Source organism: Myotis nattereri (genome assembly GCF_964212035.1).
Source record: "Myotis nattereri genome assembly, chromosome: X".
In the NCBI taxonomy this organism is placed as follows: domain Eukaryota; kingdom Metazoa; phylum Chordata; class Mammalia; order Chiroptera; family Vespertilionidae; genus Myotis; species Myotis nattereri.
Genome location: NC_138078.1, coordinates 24055691 through 24079901, shown reverse-complemented (window position 1 = coordinate 24079901; position 24211 = coordinate 24055691). Strand labels below are relative to the sequence as shown.

The 24211-nt window shown below is 36.4% G+C and overlaps 1 protein-coding gene across 2 annotated transcripts in view; it reads left to right on the top strand.

Annotated features, from left to right (window-relative positions):
• The window catches only part of DMD (dystrophin), a 2781977-nt gene that overhangs the window by 1163426 nt on the left and 1594340 nt on the right, over nt 1–24211 (top strand). For both annotated transcript variants that reach the window (XM_081115404.1, XM_081115406.1), the window contains 3 exons: nt 5954–6055; nt 6184–6291; nt 13899–14078. In XM_081115404.1, the coding sequence (XP_080971530.1) occupies nt 5954–6055; nt 6184–6291; nt 13899–14078 (390 nt within the window). The remainder of the gene's footprint in view (nt 1–5953; nt 6056–6183; nt 6292–13898; nt 14079–24211) is intronic.

The window sequence follows — 24211 nt, the reverse complement described above, 5'->3', positions numbered from 1 at the left end:
TTGTTCCAACTAGCTTTCTTCTGATTTTTTTTATTTTCTTTCTGTCATCCTTGTTACAGTGCTTAGTGGTATTTGCTATCTTCCTTTGGTTTCTCATTTATCTCTGAGTAACCAGAGATAAATAGTTCTTTCTACTATTTTCCAGTAGTTGGTGAAGAATTGCAAGATTTGTTACCTCTGTGGACTCCCATTCTGGAACCTTTGAGTCTTCCATAAGACAATACAGCTGTGCTGCTTGGAGGTGGGGTTTGTTTAGCCATCACAGTAATGGTAACCCCTGACCTCCACGGAGTCCTACTCTAAGGCTCCCTCCTGGGGATCAGTCACAGAGGGAAACGGCAGTTCTACTGCAACAGCTCTTGGTTTACAGATAATATGTTCCTGGACCCGACTACAAGGGCAACAGGAGGTGAATCCAAGTAGCAGTATGGCTTTGTGGTTCTTTTTCTTTGTCTGAGCACCACCACCCAGACCAACAGTAGAAAGTCACAGAGCAGAATCCCATGCTCTGTCAGATGTCTTCTGACTCAGTCACTGTTTGCTCCATTCTGCTCACCCTGCTACACAGTCCCCCAAAGATCTCTGTTCCTCCTGGCTGAAGGAAACACCTGCTACTGCTGGATTTCTCCCCTCTTCTGGCCAGCGGAGCCATGAACTCTTGGCTACAGGACTGTGTTTACAGGCTGTCTGTGCTTTCCTCCCTTCTTATCATCCTATTTATTCCTGGTTGCCCACCTTTAGATATTTCAATGTGCATGTCTCTCAGGTTGCGTCTGTGTTGAGGAGAGATTTCTTTGTTGAATTATAGTTGGTTAACTTGTTGAAATTTCCGGAGGAGAAGAAAAGGTGTGCCATTCTTCTGAAGTCACTCTCCCCTCATTTTATCATAAAAAAACTATATTTAAAGGCTGTATTTCCCAAAAGAGTCACATTCTGGATTATAGGGGACAGTGCTTCAACATATGAATTTTAGGGGGACATGCAGTTCGGTCTACTACATTTCTATTTTGTTAAATGGGGGCATATAGTATGTGTTCAGTTAATATTTGTTGTTAAAATAAAATCATGATTGACAAATAAATGAGGTAGAGGCTACCATTTACTGTAACTTAAATTAAATACTGACTGAATAATATACCTGCTTAATGAATTATTAAAATTATCTATTATAATTATTTGAAGACAAAGGATATTTAATAAGATTCTTAAAATAGTTGTCTAAACTATATTAACTATGTACCTAAAAGAATATTTATTATTAGTTTTGTGTGACTCATTCATATAGTGAAAAAAACCATAATGTAAAATATATCATATTAATACATTTTGGAATTTCTACAAATTTAATATTCTTTTAAAAATATTTTTTATTGATTTCAGAGAGAGAAAGGGAAAGTGTGAGAGAGAAACATCAATGATGAGAGAGATTCATTGATCAGCTGCCTTCTGCACGCCCTCTACTGGGGACTGATCCTATAACCCAGCATGTGCCCTGACTGGGAATGGAACTGGTGACCTCTTGGTTCCCGGGTCAATGCACAACCACTGAGTTTAGATGGACTAAATTTAATATTCTTGAGCAATTTAGTATATGGATGTTATTTTGGGATTTGTTTTATAGGATATTCTCCACAAATAAATAATTGTAAGCATCCATTTATAAGATTACAAACCTAAGATGCTATTTAAGTGGATACTGCATTTGTGTGTCTTATAGTATGAGAAAATGGCTGCTATATCTACTTGGAAGTGTCAGTTCATTTTCTTTCATTGATACTACAGTTTGAGTTTATTCCTTTCCCCTTTAACTCCCACCTCCACTGAGGTTGTGAAGGGCTGCAGTTTTCCCTTTTATATTACATCTCAAATAAGACAGATGGCATACTTCATGGCTAAGGAGTAAGATTTTCTCTATTTGAAGTTAATTTTTTCACAAGTAATCCATTAATAGATATATTAAATGCCATTTTACCTGATACATACTGACATGACCACTAGGAGTTCACTAAAAGAACTTCTAATACATTTTAGAAAAAAAAATCCCAACTACCAGCTTGTAATAATTAAATGGCTAATATTGTCGAATTGATTGATTTATGATAGTGCATTTGCTGTGGATATCTTGCATCACTATTTCAGTGCTATGGCTTCTTTCATAAACTAATATATTTGAAAAAGAGTAGAGTAGAGAGTGAAATTATAACAAATATGAAAATCAGTTACATTATGCTGAAAGCAATAACATTTTCATATTTCTAAAAAAAGAAACCCTGCAAACTCACTGTGAATGAACTGCATGAGTACATGATCATTTTATGATGTAGTAAATTGTCCGTTACGTACTCTTTACTCATGCGCAGAACTCCCTTTTTGAAAAGATGGTAGATTAGCCATAGTGATCAGACAAGAAGAAGAAATAAAAGGCATCCAAATGGGAAAAGAAATAAAACTGTCATTATTCGCAGATGACATTATATTGTACATAGAACACCCTAAAGACCCCATCAAAAAACTACTGGACTTAATAAATGAATTTGGCAATGTAGCAGGATACAAAATTAACATCTAGACATCTATGGTTTTTTATATACCAATAATGAACTCACAGAAAGAGAAACTAAAAAACCAATCCCATTTACCATTGCAACAAAAAAAAATTAAGATACCTAGGAATAAACTTAACTAAGGAGGTAAAAGACCTGTACTTGGAAAACAGTGAAAAAAGAGATAGAGGAAGACATAGAAAAATGGAAGAATATACCGTGTTCATGGATTGGTAGAATCAACATCATTAAAATGTCCATACTACCCAAAGCAATCTATAGATTCAATGCAATCCCCATTAAAATACCAATGGCATATTTCACAGACCAAGAGCAATCTCTCCAAAAATTCATATTGAAAAAAAAAAGACCCTGTGTAGCCACAGTGATCCTGAGAAAGAAGAACAAAATTGGAGGGATCACAATACCAGATATCAAGCTATATTACAAAGCCACTGTTCTCAAAGCCGCCTGGTACTAGCACAAAAACAGATATATAGACCAATGTAACCGAACAGAGAACCCAGAAATCAACCCAAGCGATTATGCTCAATTAATATTTAACAAAGGAGGCAAGAATGTACAATGAAGTCAAGATGGTCTCTTCAATAAATGGTGTTGGGAAAATTGGACAGATACATGCAAAAAAAAAGAAGGAAACTAGACCACCAACTTACACCATACACAAAAATAAAGTAAAAATGGTTAAAGGACTTAAACGTAAGACGAAACCATAAAAATCTTATGAGAATTAATAGGCAGCAAAATATCAGACATGTGTTGTAGCAATATCTTTACCGATACAGCTCCTAGGGAAGTGGAAAATAAGGAGAAAATAAATGAGACTACTTCAAAATAAAAAGTTTCTGCACAGCAAAAGAAGCCATCAACAAAACAACAAGAAAGCCCACTGCATGGGATAACATATTTGCCAATGTTATATCTTATAAGGGTCTAATCTCCAAAATTTATAGGGAACTCATACATCTTAACAAAAGGAAGATAACCAATTCAATAAAAATGGGCAAATGTCCTAATTAGACACTTCAAAAGTGGACATTCAGAAAGCCAAGTGACATGAAAACATGCTCAAAGTCACTAATCATCCTAGAGATGCAAATCAAAATGACACTGAGGTACCGTCTCACACCTGTCAGAATGGGTATCATCAACATATGAACAAATGACAAGTGCTGGTGAGGATGTGCAGAAAAAGGAACCCTCGTGCACTGCTGGCGGGAGTGCAGACTGGTGCAGCCACTGTGGAAAACAGTATGAAGTTTCCTCAAAAAATTAAAAATGGAACTTCCATTTGACCCAGTAATCCCACTTCTAGGAATATATCCCAAGAAATCAGAAACACCAATCAGAAAGGATATATGCATCCCTATGTTCATAGCAGCACAGTTTACCATAGAGAAGATCTGGAAACAGCCTAAGTGCCCATCAGCACCTGAGTGGATTACAAAACAGTGGTGCATCTACAACAGGGGTCCTCAAACTTTTTAAACAGGGGGCCAGTTCACTGTCCCTCAGACCGTTGGAGGGCCAGACTATAGTTTTTTTTTAAAAAAAACTATGAACAAATTCCTATGCACACTGAACATATCTTATTTTGAAGTAAAACAACAAAATGGGAACAAATACAATATTTGTATTTGCATGTGGCCTGCGGACCGTAGTTTGAGGACCCCTGATCTACACAATGGAATACTATGCTGCTTTATAAAAGAAAGAACTCTTACCATTCCCACCAGCATGGATGGACATGGAGAGCATTATGCTAAGCAAAATAAGCCAGTCAGAGAAAGATAAATATCACATGATCTCACTCATTTGTTGAATATAATGAATAACAGATACTGATGAACAAAAATAGATCCAGAGACAAGGAAGCATTGAACCGACTGTCAATCCTCAGAGGGAGGGCAGAGGAGGGTGGGGGTCAGGTAAAAGATCAACCAAAGGACTTGTATGCATGCATATAAGAATAACCAGTGGACACATACACTGGTGGGGTGGGGTGAGGGCATGTGCTGGAGGGGTGGTAATGGCTGGGGAGAGGTCCATAGGGGAAAAAGGAGATATATGTAATACTTAAAAAAAAGGTGGTAGATTAAACAAATATTTGAAAAATTAGGGGTTTCAAAGCCACCTAGGAATAGGTGGATTTTGTCCTGATGCTAATTATATTGTATTATTTGAATAATATATTAATATCTTCTAGGTGAATCAGTCCAAACATGTAGCATCAAGTAATGTAGAAATTATGATGAGGCTTATCTTAGAGGCCAAATATATTTGTAAAAATGTATAAGTAACAAATGTTTTTCTTCTAGCTCTAATTCTACATAAAATAAAACCTGTGCATATTTTGAGATACTTCATTTTTTTTATTGTATAAAGACATTTAATTGTATTATTTTTATTAAGGTAGGATTGGTATATACCATTATATTAGTTTTAGTTATACAACATAATAATTTGATCTTTGCATACACTACGAAATGATCACTGTGTTACATCTAATTATGATCAGTCTAGTTTTAAAGATCCAATAGTTATGTGAAAATAATTCTGTTATTTATGAAGAAAGTCAAAAGAGTTGAAATTTTAGTCTCTAAAGTGCATCATAATAGAGTTGAAATAAATGATACATTTTTTTGGTCATAAAACACTTCCTTTGTGCAGAAAGCATTACAATATATTTAATTATGTAAAAACCATTGGTACTTGGTTTTTGTTACATATTAAAATAGAGTGTGCACAAAGACATTTGTGACATGCTAAACAACTGGCAGTTATTATTCAGACAATATTACAATTTTATCACTAGACTTGTTTGGAGATATAGTCATTTTTAATAGTTTTAACAATAATCCAAAGTTTAAAAAATGCACGTGTGCATATAATTTGTTACTAATGATTTTCTTCTCCAATCAATATATAAATAACATTAATTATACAGGATCACTTCAAATAAGGGTATTCTTAGGAATCCATTAAATAGAGTAATAGAGTTTTATTCTTTGGGGTGTATTTTCTGACCTAAGAAAATAACACATTGTCATACTATCAATGCAAAATGCACTTTACTTCTATATTTATGACTTTGCTGTCATACATTTACTGTGAAGAGACTTCAAACAGTGGTATGATAATGGCTTCAGATTTCTTGTAAGTATCTTTGCTTTTCAATGTAAGGTGAAAGAGTGAAATAATCAAAGACAAGCTAAAGGAGCAGTGTTTATCGATCATAAGCAGAAGCAGGGAGGGTGTTCTTTGCAACTCCTAGTATATACTGGTATTGGAGGCTCAAAATTAGATACTTAAATCATTATGCCATTTTGAATGGAATTCAGTTAACAGTTAATTGTTTGATGACATTGTGGTGGGTTGTCTCTTCCCAGGTACTGGGAGATCGATGGGCAAACATCTGTAGGTGGACAGAAGATCGCTGGGTTCTTTTACAAGACATACTTCTAAAATGGCAGCGTTTTACTGAAGAACAGGTGAGTCATGTGGGAAAATGTATCAGTGAAAGACATGGAAAAATGTTAAATGAATAAATGAAAAAAATGTGATAATCTACTTTAATAATTATTTGTTTTCTTTTTGGGAATTATTTAATTTCCTCCAGTGCCTTTTTAGTACATGGCTTTCAGAAAAAGAAGATGCAGTGAGCAAGCTTCACACAAGTGGCTTTAAGGATCAAAGTGAAAAGTTATCAAGTCTTCAAAAGCTGGCCGTATGTATTTTTTTATCTTTCAGTCATGGTTTTAAAAATCCCAGGGGTTTATATGAACACCATTATTTCATCCTTCCATTCTTCCTATCCTAAACCAAATGTTCATTGTTCTTGCTTAGATCAGTCTGTTTAACTATATCATATAGTTACTTTTCTTAATTAAAATAGGAAAAGCTAACAAAATATCACAGACTGGGTGGCTTAGACAACAGATATTTATATTGCATAGTTCTGGAAGCTGGGAAATACAAGATCAAGGTTCTCGCCTCTTGATGAGGCCCTTTTCCTGGCTTCCAGACAGAACCTTTTTGCTGTATCCTCACCTGGTAGAAATGGAGGTGTCTCTTCCCTTTTTAAAAGGGTACTAATGCCATCATGGGGGCTCTACTCTCAAGACCTCAACTAAGCCTAATTACCTCCCAAAAGACCACCTCCTAATATTGTCATATTGGGGAGTTAGGCCTTCAACATATGAATTTTGTAGGTATATAAACATTAATTCCATAAGATAAAGGTAGATTTTCAACCTTGTTTTCTAAAACAAAATTACACTCTTGAAAAAATATAGCACATCTGAAATAAGACTTTAGTTAGAGGGTTATCCCAATATGCCAAGTTGGTGGGTTTGATCCCCAGTCAGGGCATATACAAGAGTCAACCAATGAATGCATAAATAAGTTGAACAATCTCTCTCTCTCTCTCTCTCTCTCTCTCTCTCTCTCTCTCTCTCTTTCTCTCTCTCTTTCTCTCTCTCCTTTCCGCTCTCCCTCCCTCCCTCCCTTTCTCTCTCTCCCTAATTTTCTTTTTTTTAAATATATATTTATTGATTTCAGAAAGGAAGGGAGAGGGAAAAAGAGACAGAAACATCAATGACTAGAGAGAATCATTGATTGGCTGCCTCCTGCATGTCCCCTACTGGGATTAAGCCCGCAACCTAGGCATGTGCCCTTGACCAGAATCGAACGTGGGACCCTTCAGTCCGCAGGCTGATGCTCTATTCACTGAGCAAAACTAGCCAGGGCTCCCTAATTTTCTTTAAAATTAAAAAAAAAGTAACCTAAAAGGTACTCAGAATATGTCTAAAGTAATACACTTCAGTAGTTCTCTGGGAAATATCAGAAGTGTAAGAGATGATTATCCTCACATATAAAAAGCTTTTACCCTAGTTTGGGAAGCAAGGAAAAAATATTAAAACAAACCAATGTCACTGATTATAAGTGCCTATGTTTTGATAACTAAGGGAACTTTGGCAGAACAAAGACCATTAGGGAAGTCTTCAATAAGATTTTTCAGTGAGATGAACTTTACAGGATTTAAAAAGATCTCTAAAACTTCTCTTTCACTATTAATCCTACTATTTTCTAGTAAAGAAGAGGCCAGTCTAATTGTAAACTTTATTTTTAAAGTAAAATATTGCATAATTAGGATTTATTTTTGATTTTTTTATAGATCAGTTCTATTAAGTGCTAACTTGATGTCAACTCTAATATAAAACAAAGGTCTATTATAAATAATTAGAGGCCTGGTGCATGAAATTCGTGCATGGGGGGTGTTTGTGTGTGTCCCTCAGCCCAGCCTGCACCCTCTCCATTTTGGGACCCCTCGAGGAATGTGCCTCTCACAATACAGGACTGCTGGCTCCCAACTGCTCACCTGCCCACCTGCCTGATTGCCCCTTACTGCTTCTGCCTGCCAGCTTGATCACCCCTAACCACTCCCCTGCCAGCCTGATCGATGCCTAACTGCTCCCCTGCTAACCGAAATTCCCTGTCTTCCCTTGCTGGCCTGGTCCCCCCCCCAACTGCCCTCCCCTGCAGGCCTGGTCCCCCCTAACTGTGGTGGCTATCTTGTGTCCACATTTAGGTGACCATCTTTGACCGCATGAAGGGGCCATCTTGTGTGTTGGAGTGATGGTCAATTTGCATATTACCTCTTTATTATGTAGGATTATTATGTAGGACTAGAGGCCTGGCACACAAAATTCATGTGCAGTTATGGTCCCTAGGCCTGGCCTGTGATCAGGGCCATCTTCCCCAGCTGCCTGTAGCCGCCCCGCCCCCTGCTGCCACCCACCCTTGGTTCCCTGTTCGCCATCAGGTTATCAGTGCCTGACAGCTGGGGGAAGGGACCGAGTGTTCGGCTGTTCCCTCCCACTCTCTGGCCCCGCCCCTGCCACGGGTAGCCATCAGGTGATCGAAGCCTGCTGGCCAGAGAAAGAGTCCAAGAGGTGATCAGTGCGCCTCATAGTGACTGGTCCAGCAGTCGTTCTGGTCGTTCTGCTGTTAGGGTCAATTTGCATATTACCATTCTATTATATAGGATGTTTCATAATTTTATCTAAATAAATCTCTGTCTGTATTGATATTCTATATTGCACTTCATAGTAATTAAATTATTTACTTTAAAAGCTGTTCTTAAATAAATTTTCCTTGTTAAATTTGTATCATTTTAAATATATTTACTTGTATCCATACATTTTTGTTGCATAATTACTAATCTTTAGGCTTTTAATTTAAAATAGATTCACTATTTTATTACTGATTATTACAAGCCAGCTTGTTATTGATATGAAATCATTCCTCAAAGAATATATGTTTTCTTGAGTGGTTATATGACAAAAGAAAGGTTTCAACAGAATTCAAAAATATCAGTGATATATTTGCAGTTTTGTTCTGCAGCTGATAGGAAGCCATTGAGAGTTTGATAACAATTATATTTGCATTTTTGTAATACTCTGTAGTAGTAAGACTTTTGGTAGTAAGGATACCAGTTAGAAGAGCTAATCTAAAGTAGCATTGGGCATGAAGAGGAGGAGAGAGACAAGTTTATTTCAGAAAAGGAAATTAAGGCCCAGGAAAAAACGCATGGCATTTATATAAGGCGTCATAGAACATTAGTAGCAGAGTTAAAATGAGCACTAAGACATCAATACTCAGGTACAGGCTTTCTAAACCATTTCAAAACTTGTCATATCATTTGATTCCTTGACAAAAACTAACAGTAATCAAGAAATGTCATTTTGAACAATCATATGTCACTATATTGACATTTTTGTGTATAAAAGACTTATTTGCCTCAGGGCCATGAAAATGCTCTATTAGCAAAGTCTCAATAGTTTTCCAATATGATTAAAATTCAAATTATGTCATCTTACTTGTGAGCAAAGTGAAAATATGTTATGGATAATTCTTACATTTGATAGTTTAAGCCAATTAACAAAACCTGACAGCTGGTATAGACTTTGAGGTAAAATTCCCCTGCTGACTCAGGCAGTGAATAAGAATTTAATGTTCATTAAAATATGTCACAATCTGAGACCCAAAACAGGTGCCATCTGCCACTAGTTCCTACTACATACCTAAGTATAGATACCATGTACGAAAAAATCTCTTTTATTTACAATCAATGTAATTAGTTTTGAAATATTATCACTATTAACCCATGGGATTTTATCCTACTTTTTATTTGAGGTGGGTGAGGAGACAAGTATTTCATTTCCTATAGATCTGTAGTTTTATCCAAGTTGCTTAGGTCTATTTTATTATGGTAAAACTTTAAGTTTTATTTGCTGTAAAGGGTAGAAAGAAAAGGAGAGAAGAAACTGTACCCTTTACGAGGGGAATTCTAAGCTGATAGGAAAATGTAGGCTATCATGGGGACGCCCAAACATGCAAGAGAGATGTTCCTGGGGATGTGTACAAGATGCTGGGAAGGACTGGTCATGGTTGCCAGGGAAGGTCAACTCTGGGAAGCTTGATCCAACAGAGTATGATGAGCAGGGGCTATAGGAATCCTGTGGAATTGGGACACTCTCAGGTACCTATGGGATCAAATGGCACAGAAGGGATGCTTTTGGAAGCCCAGCACGTCCCCACTGATGGTGCTATTTTACCAGGGCTTGCTACCTTGACCTTAGTTTCTGTTCTCATCCTCAAAGAATTCATCCGAAAGACTCATTGGTTCTCAATGTGGTCCCCACACTACCTACTTCAGTATCACCTGAGAACTTGATAGAAATGCGAATCCTTAGGCCCCAACTCAGTCCTACTGACTCAGAAACTCTGGAAATAGTACTGAGGAATCTGCATTGTAACAAGCCCTCCAGGAGATTCTGATGTTCCCTTAAGTTGAGATTCTCCACAATGGGTCAATCTACCTAAGTATAACAATAGGTGCTTTGAATCAATTGAGTGCTTCTCATATATAGATAAGTAACTGCACATAAAATAGGTTTAGAAGTCAATTTTGTTATGTAAGAGAAATTGTCTTAGCATGACTCTTCTGATGAGAATAGGTTGAAGACTTCCTGGGCCTTTTGTAAGTGTACATTTTTTTTTCTCACTTCAAATCATCTAACCTTGACCGGATAGAACAGTGATGGCGAACCTATGACACGCGTGTCAGAGGTGACACGCGAACTCATTTTTTGGTTGATTTTTCTTTGTTAAATGGCATTTAAATATATAAAATAAATATCAAAAATATAAGTTTTTGTTTTACTATGGTTGCAAATATCAAAAAATTTCTATATGTGACACAGCACCAGAGTTAAGTTAGGATTTTTCAAAATGCTGACACGCCGAGCTCAAAAGGTTCGCCATCACTGGGATAGAACTTTCCTATTCGGTCTTCTTGAGCAGCTTAGCTATCTCTTGCCATCTCTACTTTGCCTGATCTGATCTATTGACTGTACCTTCCTACCTACTTTGGAGGTAGGTACAGGTGCTTGGCTTCTGTGAAAATGAAATATTTTCCTTCTTTTAAGATCCTTTCTGACCGCATACAAATTTTCTGGAACTTCCTTATGCCTCCTGAGTTTTGTAGAACTCTGTTTTTCTTTGGTACTCAAAGTCCTATTATCAGGCTTTGATAAGCAGACTCTTTTTTTTTTACTCAAATAATTAATAACAATTAAATCATAGATATTTAACATGGGCACACAAAATCCATGCTGAAAAGAATGTATATCCAAGGATAGATCAGAAAAGGCAATTGATTACTATAATCCAGTGTATCTGGAACCACCATGGACTTCCTATCTTCTGCCTCTTTTGGTCATGGTAGGACACCCCTTCAGGAACTGAGTGATGAGAGAGAGAGAGAGAGAGAGAGAGAGAGAGAGAGAGAGAGAGAGAGAGAGAGAGAAGATATCTAAAGTAAAGAGAGGAAACAAATTGAGGCATAACAACTAACCTGTCATCGCCATTTAATATAAAAACACACACAGTTCTAGATAGAAGCTTTTGTTAGTACAGGAATTTTATTATATAGATTTAGATAACTATATTGATTCTATAGTTCCACAGTTGCATAATAATGCTCTTTTTACTTTACCATGAGTGTATTTTTCCGAATTCTATTTAATGGTGACTTTCCCCTTTATTATTGTAATGTTCGCCAAATGCTTCTTTATTTGGTTTAATGTGTTAGCACAGGAGGCTTAGTTTCATTTGTCACTAAATCTCTTTGGGTATCCAATTAGTTTTATAGATCATCTATGAAAACCTGTTTAGGTAACATGAGGTTACCCATAAATTTCCAGTGCAAATTGTTTCCTGTTCTTTAAACATAACTCAAACTCTTGCCTGAAATGTTTCCAACTCATTACATATTTAGTTTAAATAATGGATGCACCTCTTAGCCTTACACATATGGTTATTTAAAATCATTCCTTAAACCTTGAGAAGGCCAAAGAAGATTGTATTTACATCTTTCTATTTTTAAATGTATGTCTATTTCTATCACGCTTTTTCCAAAAACAACTCGAGATGGCTTACAATAAAGTAATTGCATACTGCCCAGCTGTAGTGGCTCAGGTGGTTAGAGCATCATTTTGTGCACATAAAGGTTGTGGGTTTGATTCCCAGTCAAGGCACATGCATGACTTGCCCTTTAAGCCCTGGTTGGGGTAAGGGATCAATGTTTCTCTTCTCTCTCTCCTTCCTCCTACCTCCCTCCCTTCTTCCCTCCCTTTCTCCCTGCCTCTCGCCCTTCCTCTCTCTAAGCACATCCTACTCTAATGAGGGTAAATCTATCTTCTACATATATAAAAGCCTAAGCGACCGTGAACCAGCCAACTGGCCAATAGCTAGGATGTGCACTGACCACCAGAGGGTAGATGCTCAACACAGGAACTGCTGAGCAACAACAACTTTGCAGAGTGCCCTTTTACACCCTGAGATCCCTCAGGGAATATTGGACAGCTGGTTTTGGCCAGTTGCCCGCAGGCCAGGCCGAAGGACCCCACCGTTGCACGAATCCGTACACAAGGCCTCTAGTAAATAAATAAATGCTAAAAGTTAATAAAAGGAAAATGAGACACCATAAAGAATTGGAAGACTCTACACTAAAATTTGAATTTCGGCCTCAGTTCTAGGCAGGTAGCATAAATTGTTGGTTTAATACTAGTCCAAGTATGCACTTAAATTTAATGGAAGGAAAGCTAGCATCATTTAAACAAAATCAAAGTATAAATATTACTACTTCAGTTTATGAGTAATTAACTGGTGCATCTGTTTCATGACAATCACTTTACCGTATGTAATGTTCGTTCTTAAATAAATCTGTGTTTGTTTTAAAATGACAGGTCTCGCAGCTTAGTTTATTTATGTTCATTGTTCTTGCTATCACCAACTAGAGGGGATTGTAAAAGGTCCATAAAATATTTTTTTCTCTTTCTTTCCTGTACTTCTGTGTTTACAAGTTTTATCAAGGACTACTATTTGGCTGGAAATTAGATTTTCCAAAGTGACAGGAAAAGTGAAGGAATAAACTGCCCTGATCTACTTATTTCACACACACCACTTTGTTTTTTAATTACATATTAACCAACAGGCATGTGTAATCTTCCAAAACTCACAGGAAGTGAGTTTGGAAATAAGAATGGTATATAATTATTTCATAAAATACATATGTATTTTGAAAACATGCAATGTCATTCCAAAGGATTTTGTGGCATATTCAGTTACTTAATGAACTCTAAAGTTAGTTTTAGAAGGTAATTGTACTCAATGAACCAAAATTAATTGAATAGCATGCTAAAATATTTGTCAGTAAACTTCATAACAAAGGTTTTATATTCAAATAATGAAAAATGTAAAAATTGCAGAAATAAGTAATATTGCAAATTTATCCAAATAATTACAGCATTTCAGAATGGGAAGACTTTTAGCCATGCTCATCTTCTCCTTGGTACTCCTGGCATGTGGTATTTCACTTGAATTCTACTAGAAATTAAAAGTAAATTCACTATATTCAAGAGGCATGCCATTCACTATTTTGTTAAATGTAAAAAGTAATTTCCACATTTTGAGTGCTCTTTTGCCTTTTGAAGAAAGGATACTTTTTTTTTTTTACTTGGCAGTTCTTCAAATATTTTAAGGTAGCTTTTAAGTTCCTATATTGTTTTTTCTACATCTGACTTTTATTTTTTTAACTTCAAGTTTCTTGGGAAGATTATTGGGATTTTAATTTTCTACTTTGGTCCTTTGAGGCACAATTACAATCTTTTCTTTGCAAATCAGAAAATACATGTAAAAACAAGGTAAACTGGGGTGTTTTGTAAAATGTAGCCTAGGCTTATTCTGTGTTCTTCCTTTTTTTAAAAGGTTTTGAAAACAGATGTAGAAAATAAAAAGGAAAACATGAACAAACTCCGCTCACTTAACCAAGATCTTCTTGCAACATTGAAAAATACATCAGTAACACAAAAAATGGAAGCACGACTGGACAACTTTGCTCAGCGCTGGGATAATTTAGTTCAACAACTTGAAAAGAGTTCAGCACAGGTTAGTGATTCTAATTATCCTAAAATAAATGTTCCTTGCTATTTTTGAAATCTAATGCATTAAGAGAACAACATTATAATCCTACAAAGGATGCCATTGGGTTAGTCCTTGCCAAGTATTCAGTTGAATAAAAACATGGCTCTCATCGATGTTTTGATATTGGAGAATGTGGGAGGGGTGAGTGATAATTGACTGAACTAATTATCGCCTTAGAGTATAAAGCTCCCACTTCAGCAGGAATGGGGTTCTGAGTGACTTAGAGCAGTTGTACAAAATGCTAGGGAACTGTTTCTTCAAACTAACCCCAAACCATAGATTCACAGAACCATGAGGAAATAAATTAATTGTCCAAGGAAAGTTTGTGATACGTGTAGCCTAGGGCACAAATCCTTTGATTTCACTAAAGACCTCTTTGTACTAGTGCAAGTGAGAATCTAATCATTGGACTTTTTGCCAGAGATAGTTGATTAATAAAATCATTCATGTGGCTTAGTTACATTTAATAAAGATTGGCTTTAGATTAGGAAAATATCTAAGTTACACTTGTAGTGTTATAATTGGACTTTACACTGAGTGGCTAGATTATTATGACCGCCCCCATCAGTACTTCGTTGGGCCACCTTTTGCCTTCAATACTGAGGCGATTCTTCTTGGCATTGACTCCACGAGATGTTGAAAGGTGATGCAAGGATTCTGACACCATGCCTGATGAATAGCACTGTCCAGTTCTGTGAGATTTGATGGTTGTAGAACCAGCTGCCTGATGGCTCTTTTAACTTCATCGCACAAATGCTCAATTGGATTGAGATCTGGTGATTGTGGGGGCCACCTAAGCAAGGTAAAGTCTCCCTAATGTTCTTGAAACCTCTCCTGCACAATACGAGCACCATGGCATGGCGCATTGTCTTGTTGGAAGAAGCCATCTCCATTGGGATACACCGTCAACATGACAGGATGAACTTGATCAGCAATGATACTTAGGTATGCTGTGCTATTCAGACGTTGTTCCACATGAATTAAAGGGCCCAAATCATGCTAGGAAAAACATGCCCCAAAGCATAACACTGCCCCCACCAGCTTGAAGGGTTGTACTCATGCATGTGGGGTGCATGCTTTCATGCTGTTTCCACCAAATTCTCACTCTGCCATCTTCATGATGCAACTGGAAACGTGATTCATCAGACCACATGACTTTTTTCCAATGCTCGACTGTCCAATCCTTGTGTGAACTGGAGACATTTTATCTTGGTAACTGCAGACAGGAAAGGTGTTCGAACAGACCTTCGGCTTCCATATCCCATATGATGCAGTGTATGGCTAATTTGCCTACAAACGTCAGGTGGTCATAATAATCTGGCACTCATAATAATATATATCCCACCTTCAAAGGCTGTTAAATCATGTTGTTTACCCATATCTTCAGAAAAAAAATCACTTCTGTCATGGTAAACAACCTGCTTCCCTATTTATAATCGTCTGGACCTCTAGCAACTTCTGCATGAAATTATAGCTAATTTGCCTACAAACGTCAGGTGGTCATAATAATCTGGCCACTCAGTGTATAGTTAAAAGTTGAGACTTTAAAAGTTTTGGTAGTTTATGTAAGAAAACGAGGTATTTTAAAAGTGGAAACTTACTATCTGATGTTGTCAGACGGTGGGATCATGGGCAGTTTTCAAAATATTAACATTATGTATAATAGTATTTAACATATTTTGCCATACTGTTCTACATTATAGAGACCACCTTTTATTAATTGGTCACAATTCATAGCTCTGTACACCATGCGTGCATCTCTATTACAGTAGTGACAACATTCAGTAGCTTTTGAGGCATGTATCTCCTCTGTTGTGAGACAGGGCAGAGAATTTGTTTTCTTGAGATTTGACATGTGGTATGTTGCACTTATGTAATGTTCATGGAAAGATTAAATGAAGGTTGAAATATGGCTTCTAGACATACAAGTTAAGAAAATACGATCAGGAAAAAATACATGATTTTCAATCACAGTTCAGCTTCCTTTTAAAATCAAATTCATATAAAAATTTTGAAAGAACATAAATTACAATTACTTCCTGTGCAATCATTGGGCAATGATAAAAATCCCATTTCTTTTCCATTGGCTATTTTATCAGTAACTTGATCTAATAGTGATTTTACTACCAGAATATGTTCCTTCTTATTATATGTGATCTGGCCATGGCTACTTTGAAATGCCATTGGCATCTATGTAATAAGTATGTGAGGCATTAGAACATTTGATACTTTTATTTTATATTTTAATTTACTGAATTTATTGGAGTGACATTGCTTAATAAAATTATATGTTTCAGACGTACAATTCTGTAATACATTATCCGTATATTGTACTGTGTGTTCACCACACCAAGTCAAGTCTCCTCACATCACCACTTATCTCCCCTTTACCCCCTTTAACCTCCCTCAACCCCCTTTCCCTTCTGGTATGTATCCATTGATTCCATACATTATTGCTGCTGGAAAATGAATAATTATTATGTTATGAGAAAATGGCATTCTTTGATAAAGAAAGTTGTTTTGAAATACATCCCTTTAAAGGAATATGTTTATGAAGATGTAAATTAACAATAGGTCATGTACTCCTTCACTTGCAGTAGTTTTTATTTTATCTCTAAATGTCTTTTTAATTAATTTTAGAGAGGAAGGGAGAGGGAGAGAGAGATAGAAACATCAATGATGAGAGAGAATCATTGATCTACTCTCTCCTGCGTGTCCCACATGGGACCGAGCCCACAACTGGGGCATGTGGCCTGGCTGGGGATCAAACCATGACCTCCTGGTTCATAGGTTGATGCTCAACCACTGAGCCACACCGCTAGGCACAATAGTTTTTAAACTTGAGTCTACATAATAATCACCTGGGAAATTGATTAAAATGTATAGTCCTAGACTATATGCTGAGAAAATCTCGTTCAGCAGGCCAGTAATCTGTGTGTAGTCTTTCATATAGTGTACTGGCCATATTTTTAAAAAACACTGAATTAGCAAGATAATGAAATATGGGCCAATTCCCACATCCTGGTTTTACACAATGCTGTCTGAAATAGGGAGAATGGAGACCTTCCTAGCAATGTCGTAGTGAATTATGCTCATTTCCTTGGAATGCCACTACTTTCTGAAGAGGTTGGACAACTCATCAAAATGTTATGAATTTATTATGTTAGTTAGTAAAAAACAAATTAGAAGCCTTATTTTTAACTAGAGGCCTGGTGCATGAAAAATGTGCACTGGGTGGAGGATCCCTCAGCCCGGCCTGCCCCCTCTCATAGCCCAGGAGCCCTCAGGGGATGTACTACTGATGGCTTAGGCCCGCTCCCACAGTCTGGCCTCCCTCTGCGGGAGGCTACCAGGCTGGTCAGGGGAAGGTGCCACCCCATCACCCCACTGCTAGTGTCACTGCTGGCCACCATGGCTGCCAGCCCTTGGCCCTCGCTTCTTAGTTCTGGCCCCACCCCCTGCCCACAGGCAATCTGGGGCCATGTCGGCTCAGGGTGAGTTTGTGGGAGGTTGAGGCACAGCAGGTCGCACCCCGTCCAGCCTCTGCGGAAGTGGCAGCACTGGGACCAGACCACACAGCACCCTCTCCCTCTGACTCTGTGAAAGGGGCCTCGGCGCTGGACCAGCCCGCTCTGCAGCCTCTCTCTAGCCACCTATCCTGTGGCCTCTGCAAAAGGGGCCACAGCACTGGACCAGCCCATGCCGAGGCCTCTCCTGCACCGCCTCTGCAAAAGGGGCTGCTGTGCTGTACTGGCCCGCACCGAGGCCTCTTCTGCAGCAGCGGTGGCGGCAGCAGTGGCAGTGGCCTCTCTCGTGGCCTCTGCGAAAGGGGCCATGATGCTGGACCAGCCCGCACTGCTGCCTCTCCCATGCCACGGGCCCTCGCAGCAGCTGTGGCTTTTGTCCGGAAGGATGTCCGGAAGACGTCCAGTCTAATTAGTGTATTACCCTTTTATTAGTATAGATTAGCGGTTCTCAACCTGTGGGTCGCGACCCCTTTGAGGGTTGAACAACCCTTTCACAGGGGTCGCCTAAGACCATTGGAAAACACATATGTAATTACATATTGTTTTTGTGATTAATCACTATGCTTTAATTATGGTCAATTTGTAACAATGAGAATACGCCCTGCATATCAGATATTTACATTATGATTCATAACAGTAGCAAAATTACAGTTATGAAGTAGCAACGAAAATAATTTTATGGTTGGGGGTCACCACAACATGAGGAACTGTATTAAAGGGTCACAGCATTAGGAAGGTTGAGAACCACTGGTATAGGTGGTCTAGAAGTTAGGAAATCATCACCCAGGGCAACTTATTTAACCTCTTACTTTTGAACTTTTCACAATCTGTAATAACACAGTACTAGCTCTGATTTGTTTAGTTCTTTATAAAATCATGTCCAACATACATTATAACACGTATCTGATGAGGATAAATTAAAGCAATAGACATGAAAGCATTTGGAGGGGAATAAAGGTGCTCTGGATATGCAAGGCATACTGTTTAGTGAGTCTGGAGGGCATATTATGGTTCACTATGATTATGTTAATTTTCAAACAGTTGTATACTTCTATACCAGATCAGAAGCAGATAAATGGATTTATTAGGCAAGTTGCTTCCTAGAACACTAACCTTGAATTCTTAAGCTCCTTTCAGTTTTTGCTCATTGGCTTTTATAAAAAATGTACTATCATAGCCCCAATCCAAATTCTAGCTGGGGGTCTTGAGGCTCTTAGGACGAAAAAATGTAGTTAACCAGGGAAAGGGGAATTAAAGGAGATAGAGTGAGCAAAGAAATATTATCTTATAACGAAAAAAGATATCAATTTTCTTTCCTGAATGTCAGATTTAACATGATCAAAATTATTACATGAGAAAAATTCCAAGAATTTTGAGGGTAAGGTCGTAACTTTGGAGAACAAAGCTTACTTGTATGCATATTTTCCAGCATGTTCATGGGGGAAAAATATACTCAGTCTTTAAAAAATCCTTTTAAATAATTGGTGCTACAAAGAAGGAGCAAAATTCTAGCAATGGTTAAAATTCTGTAGGATATAGGAACTGTAACTGAGATGACAAAGCAACTGATTGTGCTCGTATAAAGAACATTGTGTGCCCAAAATTTTGACTGCTATTCAGGTCAAAGCTTTGAGGGATTTTGACCTTCTAAAACAGTAGCATGGCCAGAGATCAAAATGTGATAAAAAATCAACTGTGAGAGCTGCTGTCTTGCATTTCTAAGTCAGGTCTGTCTTGAATAATATCTGGACACAAGCAGAGGATGCTTAAGTTGATGTGAAAGCAACCTAAGAAAGTAGAGATACTTTCTTTTAAAAAAGCGAATTTATTTTTCAGTGACAGTTAACATACAACATTATATACTAGTAGGTCTCAGGTGTGCAACATAGTTATTAGATACTTATATAATTTATTTTTTGTTTCTAAAAGTTAGAAAGAATAATAGTCCTTGCTAGGTGGATACTTAAAATAAGAAAAGGGAGCAAATGAAATATATCCTGGATTAACTTATTTACGTTTTCAGATGACCCTGTTTCCTCTCAATATTTTATAAATATGCTTGTTGAAATTCAAACTGTTTCTTTCCTAAATGCTGTGATCCTGAGGCACATATTTTTATCTTGATTATAATTAGGTAATATGATAGTCAAAAATTCATTATAGTTACTACTTTAAAGTTAAATGTATTTTAAGTGATTTGAAATATTTTCCCCATTTAACTGAAATCATATCTACTATGGAAAGTCATACTGTTTAGTGAATCTATAAACCACATTATTCATATGGTTTATAATATATTGTGGTAATTTATATTAAATTTGACATCAGATATTTAGTTGTAAGAATGTATCTATCTAGATAAGTACAGAAGTTCCATAATTTTGTGATTTTTTAGCAGAGTAAATTATCTTCTTTGCCAGGAATAAGAAACATTCTATGACTCATCTAAGATCACAGACTTTATTCCCATTTCATGAATATTTTGCTGTACTCTTAATGAACATTTTTGCAATGTTCTGAACTATGAGCACAAATATCTCAAAGATAAAATTAACATGCTCAGAATTCCCCATCCTTGAACATAAGCGTATATGTTTATGCAACATATGTCTGTCTATATTCATAGATGCCCAAATAAAGTGGTCATTGTTTCTGTATCTATTCTATATCATCTATGTCCTTATGAGAGTTTGAAAACTCTTCCTAGACATGTGGATAGTGTAAAGCACAGTTAAAGATAATAAGCCATTGTTTTTCATAATACCAGATATACAAATAGAGTGATGCAAAATTATTAAGATGAAAATTTCTTTATTTGCCTTTCTTTTCTGAATTTTTTTCTCATTTTCTAGAGATCCTGTTTTTACTTCCCATAAAATATTTCCCGTGCATCTTCTGACTGCACCTATTCTCAAAGCATTATTTTGTAGCATATTGATACTTGAAATGTAGTTACAATTGGTTTGTCTATTTTCTTTTTGTTGATTATATTAATTAAAAATATTATAATGTCTTTCAGTTGCCAACCCTTTATGTAGCTTCCTGAAAGCTTTCCAAGCCTAATCAACCCACTGCCAATTAAAAAAAAATTAAATGGTTTTATAAAACCTCAAATTAAAGTAAAATTCCTTTACTTATTTGAGGTTTCTGTCTTATTTAAATTTATGGACTCACCATCTTGAATTTTAGAACATCTGATTATTGCTTAAAGGTTTTATTAGAAAAACTTGAAGTTATATTTTAAATAACTTGCGAAATTAACTATATCCTTTTGCAACCTCCAACTAAAATAGGTGTTTGGGATTTGACCTTAAGTATCAGTACACTTGATTTTATGTTGTAAATTCATTATCAACAACAACATAAAATGTTGTAGGCACTGAAAATTTAAGAGATGAGAGCTGAATTAGCTGTTGGAATTTCTCATTCCTTATTTATAAAATGAGAAGTTTGGACAGGAAAGATCTCTATAGTGTCCTTCCTATTCCAAATGTCCATGATATGTTTCTCTTTTCTTGAAATTTTATATAAAACTCTGGAGTAATTAGTGAAGAGTTTCCAATTATCTCTGCTATGTAAGTCTCAGAGTTGGCTGGAAGATGATAATGAAAATAAAATTATCTTCCTATTCAAAAAGACTGACATCTGAAATGTTTACATTTCACTCATCATGAAAATGTAATTAAAATACCATAAAGATAAAAATACTCAGCATCTATATGATACATCTGTTATCTACTGACAATAAATGAAATAACACATAAAGAAAGATACAAGTTCTTTTCCTAAATGCATACTTGATAATCTGCATTTCTAGTTACAGAATATGTTTTACTACTTAAAATCAGATGGTGTGTAGAGGAAGGTCATGTGGATCAGAAAAAATAAATCTCGTTGCTTCTTGAATTTCTTAAGATTCAGTTAACTCAGATAGTTGTTCAAATTCTGTGTTTAATATGAATTCTGAATCCCACATATATCTCCTCTTTCTGTCAATTTGTACAAAAGCTAATTTGAAATGAGGAACAAAATATGTACATAAAATCAAACAGTTTTGTAGAACAAGCCTTCTGTATTATCATACAATATTTTATTTCAGATAGGAGGAAGACTTCCTTTATTATGTCTTAGGAATATTGACTCTAATTGTGGTCATGATCCCAATGTCACTGTCTATTCAAGAAATTACATAGCCTTATTTCCAATACCAAACAGGGTAACAGTTAAATATTAAAATCTTGTCACCAAGCCATTGCCATGAACTTTAGCTAGCACTTCTTGTACACTTAGCTTTGGCAATTTCTCTGTACTCTTTCATGAGATAGAGCATTTTATAGAGTGTTGATTGATAAATCAGCTCCCTTTGTGAACACCTGATCTTTAACCCAGGTTTATCATAACGTACAGCATATAAGTTACTTCACTGCCTTGTGCTGCCATTCCTATAGTGATAGTTTTCAGCCTGGCTACCAATATTCAGCTAAAGCAGTTACTGAGCTTATGCAGTATGTTTTAAGCTCTAGAAGTACAATGCCTCTATCTATTAAAAATCAGTGATCACTCCAAGGTTATGCACATACAAAAAACACAGGAGAAAAAAAGGGACATATGTAAAACTTCAATACTAAAGAATTTTAGAAAATGATCTACATGATGAAGGGCATATGGGGGTGAGTGGAAATTGAGCCTAAATGACCAACAAAATAAAACATATTTAAGTTAAAGCTCAAAAACAAACAAACAAAAAACCCACACACAGGGAAAATGTTGATCCACAGTTGTCAACCTCATCATATTTTTAAATAAATCAGGTGCATTGCATTTGATTGATTTTGTACAGATTTAATTATAATTTATGAAGAGCTCAAAGCATTAAAAATAGTCATTGTGTACATTTTCATTCTTCTGACATTATATGTGTATATCTGTGCATAGGAGCACACTCACCCAGCTACACTACTTAAAGGAAAATTGCCATTCAGAAACCTGAACAGGTGTTGCAGCAAGTGAGCATATCTACTAAGAACTGGCTGAAGGAAATATCAGACTTGGGTTTATAGCTCTGCTCAGCCACTGACAAGTTGTATCTACATCAAATTTTACCTGCCATCTATTAAATGGGAATAATATTAAAATTTATTCTTAGGGCCCTTGTAAGGTAATGACAGCTACCACTTGTTAAGCCTTTATCTCAGATACTATTCTAATTATTTTAAATAAGATAATGAATGCAAAGTAGTTAGCATAATTCCTGGGACATTTAAAGAACCTCAGAGTTGGTAGCTATTATTATAAGTATTAGTATTTTAATAATAAGATAAATTAAATAACTAATCCTTAATAACTTGAATCTCTTTTTTATTTGTCAATTATTGAATCTCTTTTTGTAAGTTTCTTTAAATGTTCAAATAGTGGAATATCTTGCAAAGCAAGAAAAAGAAATCTTTAACCCCAAGGAACTTAGAAGGGCAAGAATATTTAAATAATTAAATGGAAAATTAAAAGATACAACTAAGAATATAGGCCAAAAATAAGAGAAAAATATCAGCACCAAAAAGTTAATTTAAAAAGTAAGAATAAGGCTTGGCCTGTGTGCCAAGTGGTCAAGTGTTGGCCCAAAAACCAGGAGGTCAGAGTTTGATTCCTGGTCAGGGCACTTGCCCAGGTTACTGGCTCAATCCCCAGTAGGGGGCGAGCAGGAGGCAGCTGATTGATGTGATCTTTCTATATCTTTCTCTCTTCCTCTCTAAAAGCAATAAAAACATATTTTTTTAAAAAAAAGAGAATATGTTGTAAATAAAACTACTTGCCCTTGAGAAACTGAAGACAGTAGTGCTAAAGCAGTGGTTCTCAACCTTCTGGCCCTTTAAATACAGTTCCTCATGTTGTGACCCAACAATAAAATTATTTTCGTTGCTACTTCATAACTGTAATGTTGCTACTGCTAAGTATCGTAATGTAAATATCTGATATGCAGGATGGTCTTAGGCGACCCCTGTGAAAGGGTCGTTCGACCACCAAAGGGGTCGCGACCCACAGGTTGAGAACCGCTATAAGACATGTTATATAAAACTCTGGAGTAATTAGTGAAGAGATTCCAACTATCTCTGCTATGTCAGTCTCAGAGTCAGTCATTGTATGACCCTTTATATCCTTAATGGGGGGATGAGGACACATTTGTAATACCTTAACCAATAAAGAAATTAAAGATAAAATAAAATAAAATAAAATAAAATAAAATTCTTTATTTTATTTTTTTCTGATTTCTGCATTTTATTCAGATTATTTTACATATGTCTCCTTTTTTTTCCCCCTTAACCTTCTCCCGGCCTCCTCTACCCCCCAGTGTCTTGTGTCCATTGGTTATGCTTATATGTATGCATATAAGTCCTTCGGTTGATCTCTTACCATCCCCAAACCCTCCCCGGCTTCCCGCTGTAGTTTGACAGTCTTTAAATGTATATGTATTTCCTCTCCAAAATATGCATTTTAAACAAATGGAAGAGAATATAGTAAGAAAGAATTTTACTTATTTTGAGAGCAGTTTGGTTTTTCCAGATCTACCAATAT